Genomic DNA, 15796 nt, shown 5'->3' with positions numbered 1-15796 from the left:
GTGCAATGGCCCCGCAGCGCCTGGCGAGGGGAGGGCCCCAGGGCTGCTATTTCCAGCAGGGCCTTGTGGTTTGGCGGGCGGGTGGGGCCCTGGACCATGACGTTCTCGGCAGAGGATCCCAGGGGGTAGCTGGGGCCTTGCAGCTGGTGGGGAAGGGTCATGGGGCTCCACAGCGGAGTGGTGCCAAGAGTGTGGTGCAGCCCCATAGATTGGGGGTGAGTTCTCTGATCGGAGGGGCGAGGCCTGAACGCCCCTGGGATTTCCTGCCCGTGACAAGGCATCGACTGAAGGGGACAGGAGATGGGGGCAGACCACATCCCCTGACCCCATCTCTCCTCCACCATATCCCCCACCTTGTGACCGCCCAGCCTGTCCTGCTGCCCCACATCCTGTGTCACTTCTCGTGGGTAGCTCCATCTTATCTTCCCCAGTGTGTCCCCTTCACCTCATGGAACCTCCACCATGCTCCCTGTCTGCCCCAGGGCAGGCCTTGTGTCTGCGAGTGTCTCTCTCTACCCAGCCTCCGCATTTCCTGGCACGTCCCTGGGGAACTCTGGGTTGGTGTAAACACCCTTGCAGGTGCACTAGGAGCACGGGGTGTGTGTGTGTGTGTGCAGGGAGGGAGAATGCTTTCTGCCGGGGTGATCAGGCCTGATGTTCTCACCATGTCCCGAGTTCTCCCTAAATCCTCAGCTCCTGGAGTCAGGAATTGGCAGAGGAATCCCAGCTCTCACTGGCATAGACGGGACGGGGGGCTGGAAACGCCACTTCTGAAAGTTCAGAGACCAGGCAGCAAATGCACATTGTTCATTAGTGAAGGGGGGAGGGGTAAGAACAGCCTGTGATTCCTGGGTCTGATCCTGTGATTTTCGGGCCCAACCCCACAAACGAGGGGAGATGCTAGGGTCTGTGTGTGTGTGGGGGGGTTAGGTGTCAGGGTCCCTAAAGTAGTGGCTGCCAGAGGAACATGGTTGCTGGGGGTGATTACTAGGGGGCGGTTGCCAAGAGGATGTGGTTGCTGGCAGTGAGTGGAAGGAGGAGCTCATTACCAAAGAGTGGTTGTGACAAAGTGGGTTTTTTCCTCCCTATGTTATTCTTATGCCTATGTGAGTCTTATTGTTTTGCATGAATGCTGTGTGTGCCTCAGTTTCCCTGTGTGCTGCACCAATACCTCAGTGGAGGGAATAGGGGTGTGTGACTTTTCCTGAGACTCTTGGGGGCAGGTGAGGTGGCTCCAGCTGCCTGTACATAAGTGATGGACGGTGCTCTTCATAACCTGAGACCCAGGAGGGGGTGCCACCAGGTGACACTTTGCCCAGGAATCATAGAATCATAGAATATCAGGGCTGGAAGGGACCTCAGGAAGTCATCTAGTCCAACCCCCTGCTCAAAGCAGGACCAATTCCCAACTAAATCATCCCAGCCAGGGCTTTGTCAAGCCTGATCTTAAAAACCTCTAAGGAAGGAGATTCCACCACCTCCCTAGGGAACCCATTCCAGGGCTTCACAACTCTCTGAGTGAAAAAGTTTTTCCTAATATCCAACCTAAACCTCCCCCACTGCAACTTGAGACTATTACTCCTTGTTCTATCATCGGGTACTGCTGAGAACAGTCTAGATCCATCCTCTTTGGAACCCCCCTTCAGGTAGTTGAAAGCAGCTATCAAATCCCCCCTCATTCTTCTCTTCTGCAGACTAAACAATCCCAGTTCCCTCAGCCTCTCCTCATAAGTCATGTGCCCCTACCCCCTAATCATTTTTGTTGCCCTCCGCTGGACTCTTTCCAATTTCTCCACGTCCTTCTTGTAGTGTGGGGCCCAAAACTGGACACAGTATCCAGATGAGGCCTCACCAATGTCGAATAGAGGGGAATGATCAGATCCCTCGATCTGCTGGCAGTGCCCCGACTTATACAGCCCAAAATGCCATTAGCCTTCTTGGCAACAAGGGCCCACTGCTGACTCCTATCCAGCTTCTCGTTCACTGTAACCCCCAGGTCCTTTTCTGCAGAACTGCTGCCCAGCCACTCGGTCTGTAGCCTGTAGTGGTGCATGGGATTCTTCCGTCCTAACTGCAGGACTCTGCACTTGTCCTTGCTGAACCTCATCAGGTTTCTTTTGGCCCAGTCCTCTGGTTTGTCTAGGTTCCTCTGTATCCTATCCCTGTCCTCCAGCACATCTACCACTCCTCCCAGTTTAGAGTCATCTGCAAACTTGCTGAGGGTGCAATCCACACCATCCTCCAGATCATTAATGAAGATATTGAACAAAACCGGCCCCAGGACCGACCCTTGGGGCACTCCGCTTGATACCGGCTGCCAACTAGACATGGAGCCATTGATCACTACCCGTTGAGCCTGACGATCTAGCCAGCTTTCTATCCACCTTATAGTCCATTCATCCAGCCCATACGTCTTTGACTTGCTGGCAAGAATACTGTGGGAGACTGTATCAAAAGCTTTGCTAAAGTCAAGGAATAACACATCCACTGCTTTCCCCTCATCCACAGACCGGTTATCTCCCCATAGAAGGCAATTCGGTTAGTCAGGCATGACTTGCCCTTGGTGAATCCAGGCTGACTGTTCCTGATCACTTTCCTCTCCTCTAAGTGCATCAGAATTGATTCCTTGAGGACCTGCTCCATGATTTTTCAAGGGACTGAGGTGAGGGACTGGCCTGTAGTTCCCTGGATCCTCCTTCTTCCCTTTTTTAAAGCTGGGCACTACATTGGCCTTTTTCCAGTCAACTGGGACCTCCCCCGATCGCCATGACTTTTCAAAGATAATGGCCAATGGCTCTGCAATGACATCAGCCAACTCCTTTAGCACCCTCGGATGCAGCACATCCGGCCCCATGGACTTGTGCTCATCCAGCTTTTCTAAATAGTCCCGAATCACTTCTTTCTCCACAGAGGGCTGGTCACCTCCTCGCCATACTGTGCTGCCCAGTGCAGCAGGCTGGGAGCTGACCTTGTTTGTGAAGACAGAGGCAAAAAAATCATTGAGTACATTAGCTTTTTCCATATCCTCTGTCACTAGGTTGCCTCCCTCACTCAGCAAGGGGCCCACACTTTCCTTGACTTTCTTCTTGTTGCTAACATACCTGAAGAAACCCTTCTTGTTACTCTTAATATCTCTTGCTAGCTACAACTCCAAGTGTGCTTTGGCCTTCCTGATTTCACTCCTGCATGTCTGAGCAATATTTTTATACTCCTCCCTGGTCATTTGTCCAATCTTCCACTTTTTGTAAGCTTCTTTTTTGTCTTTAAGATCAGCAAGGATTTCACTGTTAAGCCAAGCTGATCGCCTGCCATATTTACTATTCTTCCTACACATTGGGATGTTTTTTTCCTGCAGCCTCAATAAGGATTCTTTAAAATACAGCCAGCTCTCCTGGACTCTTTTCCCCCTCATGTTATTTTCCCAGGGGATCCTGCCCATCAGCTCCCTGAGGTAGTCAGAGTCTGCTTTTCTGAAGTCCAGGGTCTGAAGTCCAGGGAAGCGAGACGAAGACCAGAGGAGGGGCCATTGGGGTGTTAGGGGCCAGGCAGCTGGAAGTCAGTCATTTTCTGCTCGCTTGGGGCTTAGGGGGAAGGCCAGGACCCTGGCTCTGGGCTCCCCTCCCCATATGATGGACTTTACTGAATGTTCCTGATGTTTGTGCTAACAAACTCTGTCCTATGCTGTGTTCCTGTCAACTAATAACCCGTCCATGTCACACGCCGTCTGAGAGTCTCGACTGCCTGCAGAGTTGGGGTACAGGGCTCTCTGGCTTCCCCAGGAGCCCCGCCTGGGTGGACTCGCTGTGGGAAGCACATGGTGTGGAAGGGGATGCTGAAGCCATGTAGGCTTCTTACCGTGGTGACTCCTGACTGGCTTCATTCAAAGCAGTTCCAGAGCATTGGTCCTGTGACTCTGTACTCAGTTGCCAGGGGGATGCCGTTGCCAAGGGCAGATGCCAGAGCTGGTTACCAGGGAGATTTAGTTGCCCAAAGTGGTTGCTGGGGTTGGTAGCTAGGGAGAGGCAGTTGACTGGTGTGGTTGCATAGAGGAATGGTGGTTATGAGGGAGAGGCTGTTGCCAGGGCTGGTTGCTGGGGGCATGCATTTGCCGCAGTGGTAGCTAGGGAGAGGCGGTTGCTGGGGTGGTTGCCAGGGAGAGGCTGTTGCCAGGGTTGATTGCCGGGGGGGTTGCCAGGGAGAGGCTATTGCCAGGGCTCGTTGCCAGGGGAGAGGGGGTTGCCAGGGAGAGGTGGTTGCCAGGGAGAGGCGGTTGCCAGGGTTGGTTGCCGGGGGGGTTGCCAGGGAGAGGCCATTGCCAGGGCTCGTTGCCAGGGAGAGGTGGTTGCCAGGGAGAGGCTGTTGCCAGGGCTGGTTGCCGTGGGGCGGGGGGGTTGCCAGGCCCTCCTACGCTTGGGCTGGCGGCCCCGCAGACAGACCCCGCCCCACCCCTTCGGGTCTCTCCGATGCCTCCCGAGGCCCCTCGGCCCCGTTCGGGCTTTCGGCTCCCTCCGGATACGCTCGGCTCTTTTCGGGACCGCCCGGGTGGCCCCGCCCCCAACTGACCCCGAACGCGGAAGTGCGGAGCCTGCGGCAGGGGAGCCGCGAGCGGAGCATGGAAGGTGCGGGGGGGGGGGGGGAGTGACCCTTGGGGGAGGGGTACAGGGTGCGGGGGGGGGGAGTGACCCTTGGGGGAGGGGTACAGGGTGCGGGGGGGGGGGAGTGACCCTTGGGGGAGGGGTACAGGGTGCGGGGGGGGGGAGTGACCCTTGGGGGAGGGGTACAGGGTGCGGGGGGGGGAGTGACCCTTGGGGGAGGGGTACAGGGTGCGGGGGGGGAGTGACCCTTGGGGGAGTTGCACAGGGTGCGGGGGGAGACCCTTGGGGAGGGGCAAAGGGTACAGGGGGTGTGACCCCCCAGGGGAGGGGCACAGGGTGCGGGGGGAGACCCTTGGGGGAGGGGCAAAGGGTACAGGGGGTGTGACCCCCAGGGGAGGGGCACAGGGTGCGGGGGGTGTGACCCTTGGGTGAGGTGCACAGGGTGCGGGGGGTGTGACCCTTGGGGGAGGGGTACAGGGTGCGGGGGGAGACCCTTGGGGGAGGGGCAAAGGGTACAGGGGGTGTGACCCCCAGGGGAGGTGCACAGGGTGCGGGGGGTGTGACCCTTGGGGGAGGTGCACAGGGTGCTGGGGGGGGAGACTCCTGGGGGGAGAGGCACAGGGTGTGGGGGGTGTGACCCTGGGGGAGGAGCACAGGGTATGGGGGGTGTGACCCCCGGGGGAGGGGCAAAGGGTACAGGGGGTGTGACCCCCAGGGGAGGGGCACAGGGTATGGGGGGTGTGACCCTTGGGGGAGGTGCACAGGGTGCTGGGGGGGGAGACTCCTGGGGGGAGAGGCACAGGGTGCGGGGGGTGTGACCCCCGGGGGAGGGGCAAAGGGTACAGGGGGTGTGACCCCCCAGGGGAGGGGCACAGGGTGCGGGGGGAGACCCTTGGGGGAGGGGCACAAGGTACAGAGGGGGTGACCCCCGGGGGAGTTGCACAGGGTGCGGGGGGTGTGACCCCGGGGGAGGAGCACAGGGTGCGGGGGGTGTGACCCCCGGGGGAGGGGCAAAGGGTACAGGGGGTGTGACCCCCAGGGGAGGGGCACAGGGTATGAGGGGTGTGACCCTTGGGGGAGGTGCACAGGGTGCTGGGGGGGGAGACTCCTGGGGGGAGAGGCACAGGGTGCGGGGGTGTGACCCCGGGGGAGGGGCTCTGGTGTCCTGGGGGAGGGGGTGACATCTGGCAGGTTGGGTCTGTGACCCCCCATCTCTGCCTGCAGAGCCATGTGGGGCAGATGGGCTGGGTGGGGGGGCCACAGCCCCCCAGGAGCCCGGCGTGTTGGTGGAGGTCGTGGGCGCGGAGCAGCTGGACCCCAGGGAGACAGTTCGGGCGCTGCAGGAGGAGCTGTCGGCCGCACTGGCTGAGGTGGAGACGCTGCGAGCCGTGGCCACCGTGAGCGAGGGCACCAAGCAGGAGGCTGTGGCCGCCGTGCGGCGTCAGTGCCAGGAGGAGGTGGCCTCGTTGCAGGCCATCCTCAAAGGTGAGACCCCCCGGCAGCCCCCCCATGCTACCCCGATGCACCCTGTGCTTTCCCACTGCCCCTCCATGCTTCCCCACTGCCCCCAGACAGCCCACGCAGCCCCCCGTGCTTCCCCACTGCCCCCATACGTACACCGGCCATGCCTACTGCCACTCCTCACACACCCCCGTACTCCTACTGTTGTCTTCCCAGGCCCCCAGCCACCTGGTACCGCCCCATACGCACCTCTGTATGCCCCCCATGGCCCCATATGCACCCTCGTATACCTGCCACCCTCCCATCTGCACTCCTTTATGCCCACCACCATTCCACACGCCCTCCATACTCCTACCGCCGTCCCCAGTCTGCCCACATGCCCATCCCTCAACCTCCATCCCCCATCTGCCACCAGCCCCCCCCCCCCAGCCCCCTTACATCCTAGGACACCACCCCACACCCCCTGTGTGTCCCACTTCCCCGGTGCCCGTCACTGAGGGTGTATGCCAGATGAGCTGGACGTGAGCTGCCAGTGTCTGGAGAAGCCAGACGCCCCCCTATCTGCGAGTCTCTGTGCTGCCCCAGCCTGGGGATGGGTCTCTGCTCCCAGAGGTCCGGGGTGTTTGCTGCATGGGACCCGATGCTCCCGTCCCCCTCATGGTGACCTCTGCTGCTTCCCCAGACACCATCAGCAGCTATGAGGCCCGCCTGGAGGCCCTGCAGCAGGAGCAGCACGGTGGGGGCTCGTGGGGGAGCTGGGAGCTGAGCCGCCTGCAGCAGCAGCAGACGCAGGGAAACCCCCTGGACTCGCTGGAGCGGCAGATGGAGAAGGTGAGGCAGGGGGAGGATGGGCCCTTGGGGTGGGGGGAGGGGCTGGGAGGGGCCATTGAGGGGTGTTGGGGACTCCAGGTTGAACCTCGGGCCCAGGAGACCTCTGAGGGGGTGCTAAGGGTGAGATGTGGGTGGGTCCCTGGCTCAGGAGGACTCTGGCTGGGGGAGAAGGGTGGGGGACACTGGTCACGGGGGGGCTGGAGAAGGTGGATATGGGGGGCTGTGGGGTCCCCTGCTCTTGCCAGCTCTGCTCCCCAGACCAGGCAAGATTCTGAGTGGGTGCAGGGTGGAGGGTGGGGCATGCAGAGGGGGTAGGTGGAGGGCCGTGTGGGTTCAGAGTAGGGGCTGGAGGCTGAGGGGGTTGGGGCTGTGGGTGGAGGTCTGTGGGGTCCCTGGCACATGTCGGCTCTGCCCAAGATCTTTTAGGTGAATGGTTTTGTTATCACTCAGGAAAGGGATCTTGGCGTCACTGTGAATAGTTCTCTGAAAACTTCCACTCAGTGTGCAGTGGGTCAAAAAAGCAAACAGAACGCTGGGTATCATCAGGAAATATTAGATAATATCACATCGCCTCTCTGTAAATCCATGGTACGCCCACATCTCGACTCCTGCGTGCAGATGTGGTCGCCCCATCTCAGAATAGAGCTGTTAAAAATGAAAAAAGGACAGAGACCGGGACGGGACAGCTTCTGTCCGAGGCGAGATTCCAAAGACGGGTACTGTTCAACTTGGAAGAGACGACTGAGGGGGCATGTTACATAAGGAGCAGGGGTCACCTAATAACATTAACCAGCAGCAGGTTCACATCAAACAGTCGGAAATATTTCTTCATATAACGCAGTCAGCCTGTGGAACTCATTGCCAGGGGATGTCATGAAGGTCAAAAATATAACTGGCTTCCGAAAAGGATTATAGCAGAACCTCTGAGTTATGGGAGGGGAGGTCGGTCATCACTCTGAACCAAATGTTATGGTTCTTTCAGGATTTACAAGTGAACCTTGACTTAACACAGCTTTGCAGCTTTACTGTGCAGAAGAAAAATGCTGCTTTAAGCAGCTTAATTTAAATGAAACAAATGTAGAATTTTCCTTACCTGGTCAGACCTTGGTTTAAACTTTCCCTGTATGTTCAGCAGTGTACGTTTAACACCGCATTGTGCAGGATTTGCTTGTGCCTGACTCTGTACTTCCGGTTCCAAAGGAGGGGTGCGGTTAGTTTGTAACTCTGGGGTTCGTAACTCTGCCTTTCTGCTATAACCGAGTTTCTGGAAGGTAGGTCCATCGATGGTGATTAGTCAGGATGGGCAGAGATGCAACCCCATGCTCCGGGTGTTCCTAAACCTCTGACTGCCAGGAGCTGGGACTGAACAACAGGGGATGGACTCTCCATAATTGCCCTGTTCTGTTCACTCCCTCTGGGGCACCTGGCAGTGGCCACCGTCAGCAGACAGGACACTGGGCTAGATGGATCTCTGGTCTGACCAAGTGTGACCGTTCCCATGTTCTCATGCCTCAGGACTCCAAGCACCTGTGGGTGTAAGGTGGGGGGTGCTGGGCATTGGGTGATGCAGAGTGGGGTGGTTGGGTGCTATGGGTCGGGGCATGGGTTGTGGTGGGGGAACTGGGAGTCCCTGGCTCAGCCTGTCCCCGCCCAGGCACAGGAGGACTCCGAGCGGCTGCGCAGCATCGTGCTGCCCATGGAGGAGGAGATCGCCCAGCTCAAGAGCAAACTCTCCCGGGCCGAGGGACTGATCCAGGGGCTGCGGGGGCCTGAGGTGAGACCCGGAGGGGAGGAACCATGTGAGGAGAGCGGGGTGGCAGAGAGCCAGGCCATGCAGGAGGGTGTTTGGGGGAGGGAAGGGATGCCCGATGTGGATGGACTGGGGCGGTTCTGACTGCGTGGGGGGGCTCACTCTGCCCTGTGACTCCTTCCCCCAGGGCTTGCTCTGCGTCTCGTCGGAGTCCCTGCTGTCTGACAGGGAGGCTCCCAGCCGGATGCCCCCTGCCCACCCTGGGGGAGAGGGGGATGAAGGCTCTGGACCAGAGGGCGAGGAGGAGCCGGGAGGGGGCCTGGCCTTCACCCGCGGCTGTGACAACGTCTCCATCATCTCCATCGCCAGCTCCAGCGCTGGTTCCCCCCAGCCCCGCCGCCGCCCCAGCCCGGAGCACGAGGACACAGCCTCCCTGCTGTCCACTGGCACCCTTGTGCCCGAGAGCATCTACCTGCTGCCCCCCGGCTTCCAGCTGGTGCCTGATGGGGAGTGGGCACAACTGCAGCAGGAGGTGAGAAGGGAGTGGGGGAGCTGCGGGCAGGGTGGGGGCCGGAAGGTGGGAGTGGGCTCGGGGGGGGGGAGCAGGGAGGCTGGGGTTGTGGGACATGGGAGGACGCTGTGCAGGGTTGCTGGAGCTGGGGTGGGGGATGTGGCCGGGACAGGGTGACCTGCGACCTCGGCCCCCCCCCCAGGCCAGGCGGCACCAGGAGTCCCTGCAGCAGCTGAGAGAGCAGCTGGAGGCGGCGATGCAGGAGAAGCTGGGACTGCAGGAGGCGCTGAGACAGAGCAGTGAGGACTGTGCCAAGCAGGTACCATGGGCAGCTCCCCCTCCGCAAGCTCTGCCTGTGTCTTGCAGCCCCTGCTAGCCCCCCCCCGCCCTCCCAACTCTGCCAGTGCCCCTCACTCCCAACCTGCAGCCCCCTGCTAGCCCAGCCCTGCCCCCCCTTCCACCCGCAGCTCCACTGGTGCCCCTCACTCCCGACCTGCAGCCCCCTGCTAGCCCTGCCCTGGGCCCCCCTTCCACCCGCAGCTTCGCTGGTGCCCCTCACTCCCGACCTGCTGCCCCCTGCTAGCCCAGCCCTGCCCCCCCCAGCTCTGCTGGTGCCCCTCACTGCCGACCTGCAGCCCCCTGCTAGCCCTGCCCTGGGCCCCCCTTCCACCCGCAGCTTCGCTGGTGCCCCTCACTCCCGACCTGCTGCCCCCTGCTAGCCCAGCCCTGCCCCCCCCAGCTCTGCTGGTGCCCCTCACTGCCGACCTGCAGCCCCCTGCTAGCCCTGCCCTGGGCCCCCCTTCTACCCGCAGCTCCGCTGGTGCCCCTCACTCCCGACCTGCAGCCCCCTGCTAGCCCTGCCCTGGGCTCCCCTGCTCTGCCAGTGCCCCTCACTCCCAACCTGCAGCCCCCTGCTAGCCCAGCCCTGCCCCCCCCTTCCACCCGCAGCTCCGCTGGTGCCCCTCACTCCCGACCCGCAGCCCCCTGCTAGCCCTGCCCTGGGCCCCCCTGCTCTGCTGGTTCCCCTCATTCCTGACCTGCAGCCCCTGCTAGCCCAGCCCTGGGCCCCCACTTCTGGGGTGCCCCTCCTTCCCTATCCGCAGCCCCTGCTAGCCCAGCCCTGCCCCCTCCCCCCAGCTCTGCCAGTGCCCCTCACTCCCGACCCGCAGCCTCTGCTAGCCCAGCCCTGCCCCCAGCTCTGCCGGTGCCCCCAGTGCTGATGTGCAGCCCCTCTCCCTGTGGCCAGGCTGCTTCGTGCTGATGGCTGAGTCTCTCCCAGGTGCTGGTGCTGCTGGATCAGATCCAGAAGTCGGAGCAGCTGCTGCAGAACCTGCAGGCGACCGTGTCGCAGACCCAGCACCGGACCCAGGAGCAGATAGTGAGTGGGGGGAGAGCAGGGGGGTGCCCGGCAGGGTGGGAGACACACGGTGCTGAGGGGGGCTGGGATCCATGGTGGGGGTCACTGGTGAGGGTTGTGGGGAGGGATCCAATCCCTCTGCTCACCCCCCCTTCCCCCAGGCCGACCTGGCGTCATCTCACAAGCGACTCAGCTACGAGGTGCAGCGGCTGAGCGAGGAGAATGAGGGGCTGCGGGGCTCCCGGCCCCCCCTGGTCCCCGCTGAGGAGCTGCCACTGACCAGCTCTGTGCAGGTACCGCAGGGGCCTCTAGGTCATCTCTCTGACTCTCCTCGGGGAGCTGTGTGGGGTGGGAAAGGGGGTACACTCCCATGCAAACCTCCAGTCCCTACCAGGACCTGTAGGCACTGGTGGGCGGGTGGGAATATTGAGGTTGGGTCACACCCTCCCCCCCCCGAAGCTGGGGGTGAGGTATCAAGGTGTGAGTCTTGCCCTCTCCCCAGGAGCTGTAGGACCGGGGATGGGGGGGATGTCAGGGTGTGGGTTCTCCCCCCCCAGCTGTAGTTACAGGTGGGGGATAACGAGGTGTGGGTCTCCCCCCTCCCCCCAAGGAGCTGTACTTCCCCGTGTGGGGGATAACGAGGTGTGAGTTTCACACACACACACCCCTCCCTGGAGCTGTGGACATCTGGGGGGAGGGGGGATATCGAGCTATGGCCCCTCCCCCCAGCTGTAGTTGCAGGTGGGGGGGATAACGAGGTGTGGGTCTCTCACACCCACCCACCCACCCCTGGAGCTGTGGGCATGGGTGGGTGGGGTGGGGGGGATATCGAGGTATGGGTCTCACCCCCTGTCACGGAGTCCCCGGGCGATGCTCTGGAACTGCTCCCCACCAAGCCAGGCAGGACTCTGGGGAGCCTCCTCTCCCTTGGAGCAGACTTGTTCAGGACAAGAAGCTCACCTGGCTTCACCTCCTGGGTCTCTCCTTGGAGCATTCAGCATCCTCTGCCCCTCCGTGCACTTCCCACAGTGAGCCCCCCCCAGCGGGGTCCTGGGGGGGCCAAAGGGTCCTGCACCCCCCCACTTTGCAGTCAGACGTGACTCTCAGCCAGCCAGTAACACAGAGGTTTATTCAGACGACAGGAACACAGTCCAAAACAGGTCTTGCCGGCACAGACAACAGGACCCCCTTTAGTTAGGTCCATCTGGGGGCCCCAGGGAGGCCACAGCCCCGTTGGGAGGCCCAAGCCCCATCGGAACTCCCCTCCATTTTCCAGCCAGCTCCCAAGCTGAAAAACTCCCCCCCGCCTCTCACTCAGCTTTTGTTCAGCTTCCCGGGCAGAGGTATCACCTGGCCTCTAACCCCTTCCTGGGTTCTCACACTACATGCTCAGGTATTTTCCCTCCAGCCAGTCTCCCAGCCCCCAGTGCAGATCGCCCTCCCAGGCCAACACCCCCCACTCAGCATTCACAGACCACTGTAAGAACAGTCCCACTTCATCACTGCCCCCTACCCCCAAGCTGTAGGTGCTGGTGTTGGGGGTTCCAGGGTATGGGCAGGAGCGGCGCCAGGGTTTCTGGCACCCTAGACAGAATTCGGGGGGCGGCATTTTGTGGGCTCCCCGCGGGGTGCGCGGGAGCTTCTGGTTCCACTCCCATCGCGCCGCTGAAGAAGGACCCTCCGCCGAAGTGCCGCAGGCGACAGCGGCAGTCATTGAGCTGCTCAATTGCCTGCCGCTGTTTTCCGCTGCACGTCGGCTGAGGGTCCTTCTTTGGCGGCGCGATGGGAGCGGAACCTGAAGCTCCCGCGCACCCCGCGGGGAGCCCACAAAATGCCGCCCCCTGAATCCTGGCACCCTAGGTGACCGCCTAGGGTCGCCTAATGGAAGCTCCGGCCCTGGGTATCCCCCATCGCCCCCAGCAGCAGCAGGTCCTGGCTTTGGGGTACAGTTCTCTCCCACCATTGCCCCCCAGGAGCTGCAGGCCCTGGTGCGTCAGCTGCAGGAGGAGGCCGGGACTCTGCGCCGAGCCAGCGAGCACCATAGCGAGCGGCTGCGCATTGAGATCGTCACGCTGCGTGAGCGGCTGGATGAGGAGGAGGCCACCCGGGCCCGGCTGCAGGGGGTTCTGGAGGCCCAGCTGGGGGCCCAGCGTGAGGAGAGCCGTAAGGCTGGGGGTGTGGGAACTGCGGGAGGAGGGGAAAGGGGCTGGTGGGGGGCTGGGGAAGTGGGTTGGGCTGGGGGTGTCACCCCCCCTCGCTGTAACAGTTGTCTCTCTCCCCCACACCCCTCCGGCTGTGACTCCATCGCTCCTGCCCACAGAGCTCATGGAGGGTAAGTGGGGACTAGGGGAGGGAGGCGGGTGTGTCTGTCACTCACCCCCACCCCTCAAGGTGACTCACCCCCTGCCCCATCTCTCTCCTCAGCCTCCCTTTGCAGCGTCCGGTCGGAGATGGAGCGGCTACAGCAGCAGCTGGGGCAGGTGAGGGGGCTGGTTTTATGGGGATGTGGGGGGGGTCCTCAGGAATGGGGAGGGGCCTGTTCTGTGCCCCCCAGGGAGTGTGTCTGGTGGGGAAGTCTATGCTGAACTCTTCCCACAGGCAGGACATGCCTTGGGAGAGGTGAAATAGTGATTCCCCCCCACCCCCACACACACTCCCCAGGCAGAGCATTGGGAGCAGAGGGGACCGTGGGGTCACACTGGTTTCCCATTCCTGCCCCCAAAGGCAGAGCAGCGGGCACAGGGGCTGGAGCAGGACGTGCAGCGGCTCCGGGGGGACCTAACTCAGCGCGACCAGCAGGGCCAGGCCTGGGAACAGGAGAAGGTGAGTGAGATAAGCCAGCCCCTCCCCTGCACAACACCACCCCCAACCCCGGGGCAGGCCCTTGATGCCCCCGCACGGATCTCCGTGGGTTCAGGGCACTGGCTGTTAGGCCAGTCTGGGCATCTCGCCTGAGAGCCAGCTTAGCCTTTGGCTCTGCGCTGGCCCACTGAGAGCCCCAGCGACTGGCTCTCGCCTTTCCCACCTTAATCCCTCCACCAGTGCACCTGGGGGGATGAACCCTTCTGCCCTCAGGACAAAGGTGGGGTGTAAACTGAGCCCCACCCGGTTCAGAAAAGTATGACAATATTTCCCACATTCCTCCTTCCACCCTACACCTCCCTTGAGTGCTCTGCAACCACCCCACCCCAGTGGGGCATGTAAGGCAGGGACCCCAACCATGGTTGCAGCTGAGGGTGATCCCAGGGCTCTCATGGTCTCTTCGCCAGGCTAGGCTGGAGTGGGGGTGCAGAGGAGTCGGGGGCTGGTCCCAGGGCTGTGACAATCTCTCTCCCCCAGGCCAGGATGGGGGGAAGGGAGTTGCAGAGGAGTAGGGGAGGGGTGGGCTGGTCCCAGGGCTGTGACACACTCCCCTAGGCTGGGCTGGAGGAGGGGTGCAGTCTCTCTCCCAGGCCGGGATTGGGGAGGAGAGTTGCAGAGGAATGGGGAGATGGGGGGGGGGGGGGGCTGGTCCCAGGGCTGTGACACACTCCCCCAGGCTGGGCTGGAGGGAGTATGTGTGCAGAGGAGTCAGAGGAGGGGGCTGGTCCCAGGGCTGTGACAGTCTCTCCCCCAGGCCAGGCTGGAGGCAGTGCTGTCTGAGCAGCGGGGGAAGCTGCAGCGGTTGCAGGCGGAGCTGGACACCAGTGAGCAGGTGCAGAGAGACTTTGTCCGCCTCTCGCAGACTCTGCAGGTACCGGCTGGGGGGTGTCTTTGAGCAGGTGCCATCTGTCTATGGCCCAGGATCTCAGGAGGTGTCTCTCTCACTCCCCTCTCGTCCTTCAGGTGCAGCTGGAGAGGATCCGCCAGGCCCCCTCGCTGGAGCAGGTGCGCAGCATTGTGGATGGGACGCGGCTGAAGGATGTAGCAGAGCTCAAGGAGCCCTGAGAGGCTGGGACAGCAAGGGGCCCTCCCCCTAGGGGGGCATGGATGCCGCCTACCCTCCCCCTGTACGGGCACAGACTCCAACCCCTTTCCCTCCCCACCAGGGGGGCCTTGGACACTGGCCAGGCTCTGAGTGGCTATCCTCTACTAACCCCCTTCCCCAGGCACCTGTGGGGGATTGGGGCCATCAGCCTGGGGAGACAGGTCCCAACTCCTCTTTGCCAACCTGCCCCAGCTCGGGGATGATGCCCCCCACCTGCACACTAACCAAAGATGCAGCTGCTGTCCACCCCTCCACACACACACACAAGAGCGAGGCCTATGGGGGAAGGAGTCAGGCATGGCCCCAGCTCTGGCTCCCACCACAAGAAACAGCCTGTTAGTGACAGTTACTAACACTGAGGAGGGATTTGGACTTGAGCTGGGGGAGGCCAGCTCCGACTCAGTGTCCATCCTCCATTCCCCCTCCCCCAGGTTCCTTCCCCCCCACAATGGATGGGAAGGGGCTGGGCCAAGCAGGCCCATCGGCTCCCCTGACACTAACACTCCTCCAGCCTGCCTTTGTGTGGAGAGTCCACAGGGGGCAGGGTTAATAAAGGTGACTTTGTGACCATACTCATCTGAGCCACCTGCATCCATCTGTCTGCTTTAACGTTAAACTGCTGCTGCTTTCTCCATGTCAGCTGCCCTGGGCAACAGGGGGCTTAAGTGGGACAATGGTGTGAGACTGACCGAGGCAGCGCAGGCAAAGATGTAAGGCCTGGAACCCTACGCCCCTCCCCTCCCTTCCCCCCGCACATTTGCCAGCCTAACCTATTCTAAAATCATGAGTCCTACCCTGTAAAATGACATTGGTTCTTTTTCTTTGCCGTAGCTTTTCTCCCCTGCTACCTCAGCTGGAACCAGGTGCTGGGTATTAAATGAGAGCTGAGATCCTCCTGCAGCCAGGGCTTCAAGATACACACTCATGCCCTGAGCAGGGGAAGCTTTGCACAGTGCTGCTCCGCTTCATGCTGTGTTTGGTTCCTACTGTCTGAGCAAGCCTGCCCCACGAGCGAGCGTCCCAGCTCAGCCAGGGACAGCCCCAGCCTCAATCTCGCTGGTTGTTGTGGGGGCTGCATCAGGTGACACCAGCCCCCAGTTCTGGGGTGAAACACACACACACAGATATCTCTCTCTGGGGGTCATAGTATCAGAGGGGTAGCCGTGATAGTCTGGATCTGTAAAAGCAGCAAAGAATCCTGTGGCACCTTATAGACTAACAGATGTTTTGGAGCCTGAGCTTTCCTGGGTGCATACCCACTTCCTCGGATGCAATATTCACAACGTATTCACCCAGGAAAGCTCATGCTCCAAAACGTCTGTTA

General features: G+C 61.4%; 1 protein-coding gene across 5 annotated transcripts; it reads left to right on the top strand.

Moving 5' to 3' along the window:
• The first annotated feature begins 4518 nt into the window (after positions 1-4518).
• Positions 4519-15044, top strand: RABEP2 (rabaptin, RAB GTPase binding effector protein 2). 5 transcript variants are annotated; one of them, XM_030548168.1, is made up of 14 exons: positions 4520-4619; positions 5820-6080; positions 6739-6887; positions 8542-8661; positions 8825-9169; positions 9351-9467; positions 10428-10526; positions 10667-10798; positions 12479-12668; positions 12826-12837; positions 12930-12985; positions 13230-13328; positions 14122-14238; positions 14331-15044. In XM_030548168.1, the coding sequence occupies exons 1-14, from the start codon at positions 4613-4615 to the stop codon at positions 14430-14432; spliced, it is 1806 nt and encodes a 601-aa protein (XP_030404028.1). In that variant the 5' UTR covers positions 4520-4612; the 3' UTR covers positions 14433-15044. The 5 variants fall into 5 exon arrangements, with proteins under 5 accessions (XP_030404029.1, XP_030404028.1, XP_030404027.1 ...); XM_030548167.1 differs by having other exon boundaries at positions 13167-13328; XM_030548169.1 differs by lacking the exon at positions 14122-14238 and having other exon boundaries at positions 4519-4619; positions 13167-13328.
• The last annotated feature ends 752 nt before the right edge of the window (positions 15045-15796 follow it).

This window comes from Gopherus evgoodei, unplaced genomic scaffold (assembly GCF_007399415.2).
Source record: "Gopherus evgoodei ecotype Sinaloan lineage unplaced genomic scaffold, rGopEvg1_v1.p scaffold_87_arrow_ctg1, whole genome shotgun sequence".
Classification (NCBI taxonomy): domain Eukaryota; kingdom Metazoa; phylum Chordata; order Testudines; family Testudinidae; genus Gopherus; species Gopherus evgoodei.
Note: the sequence above shows the minus strand (reverse complement) of the source record. Positions and strands in the feature narration are given on the sequence as shown.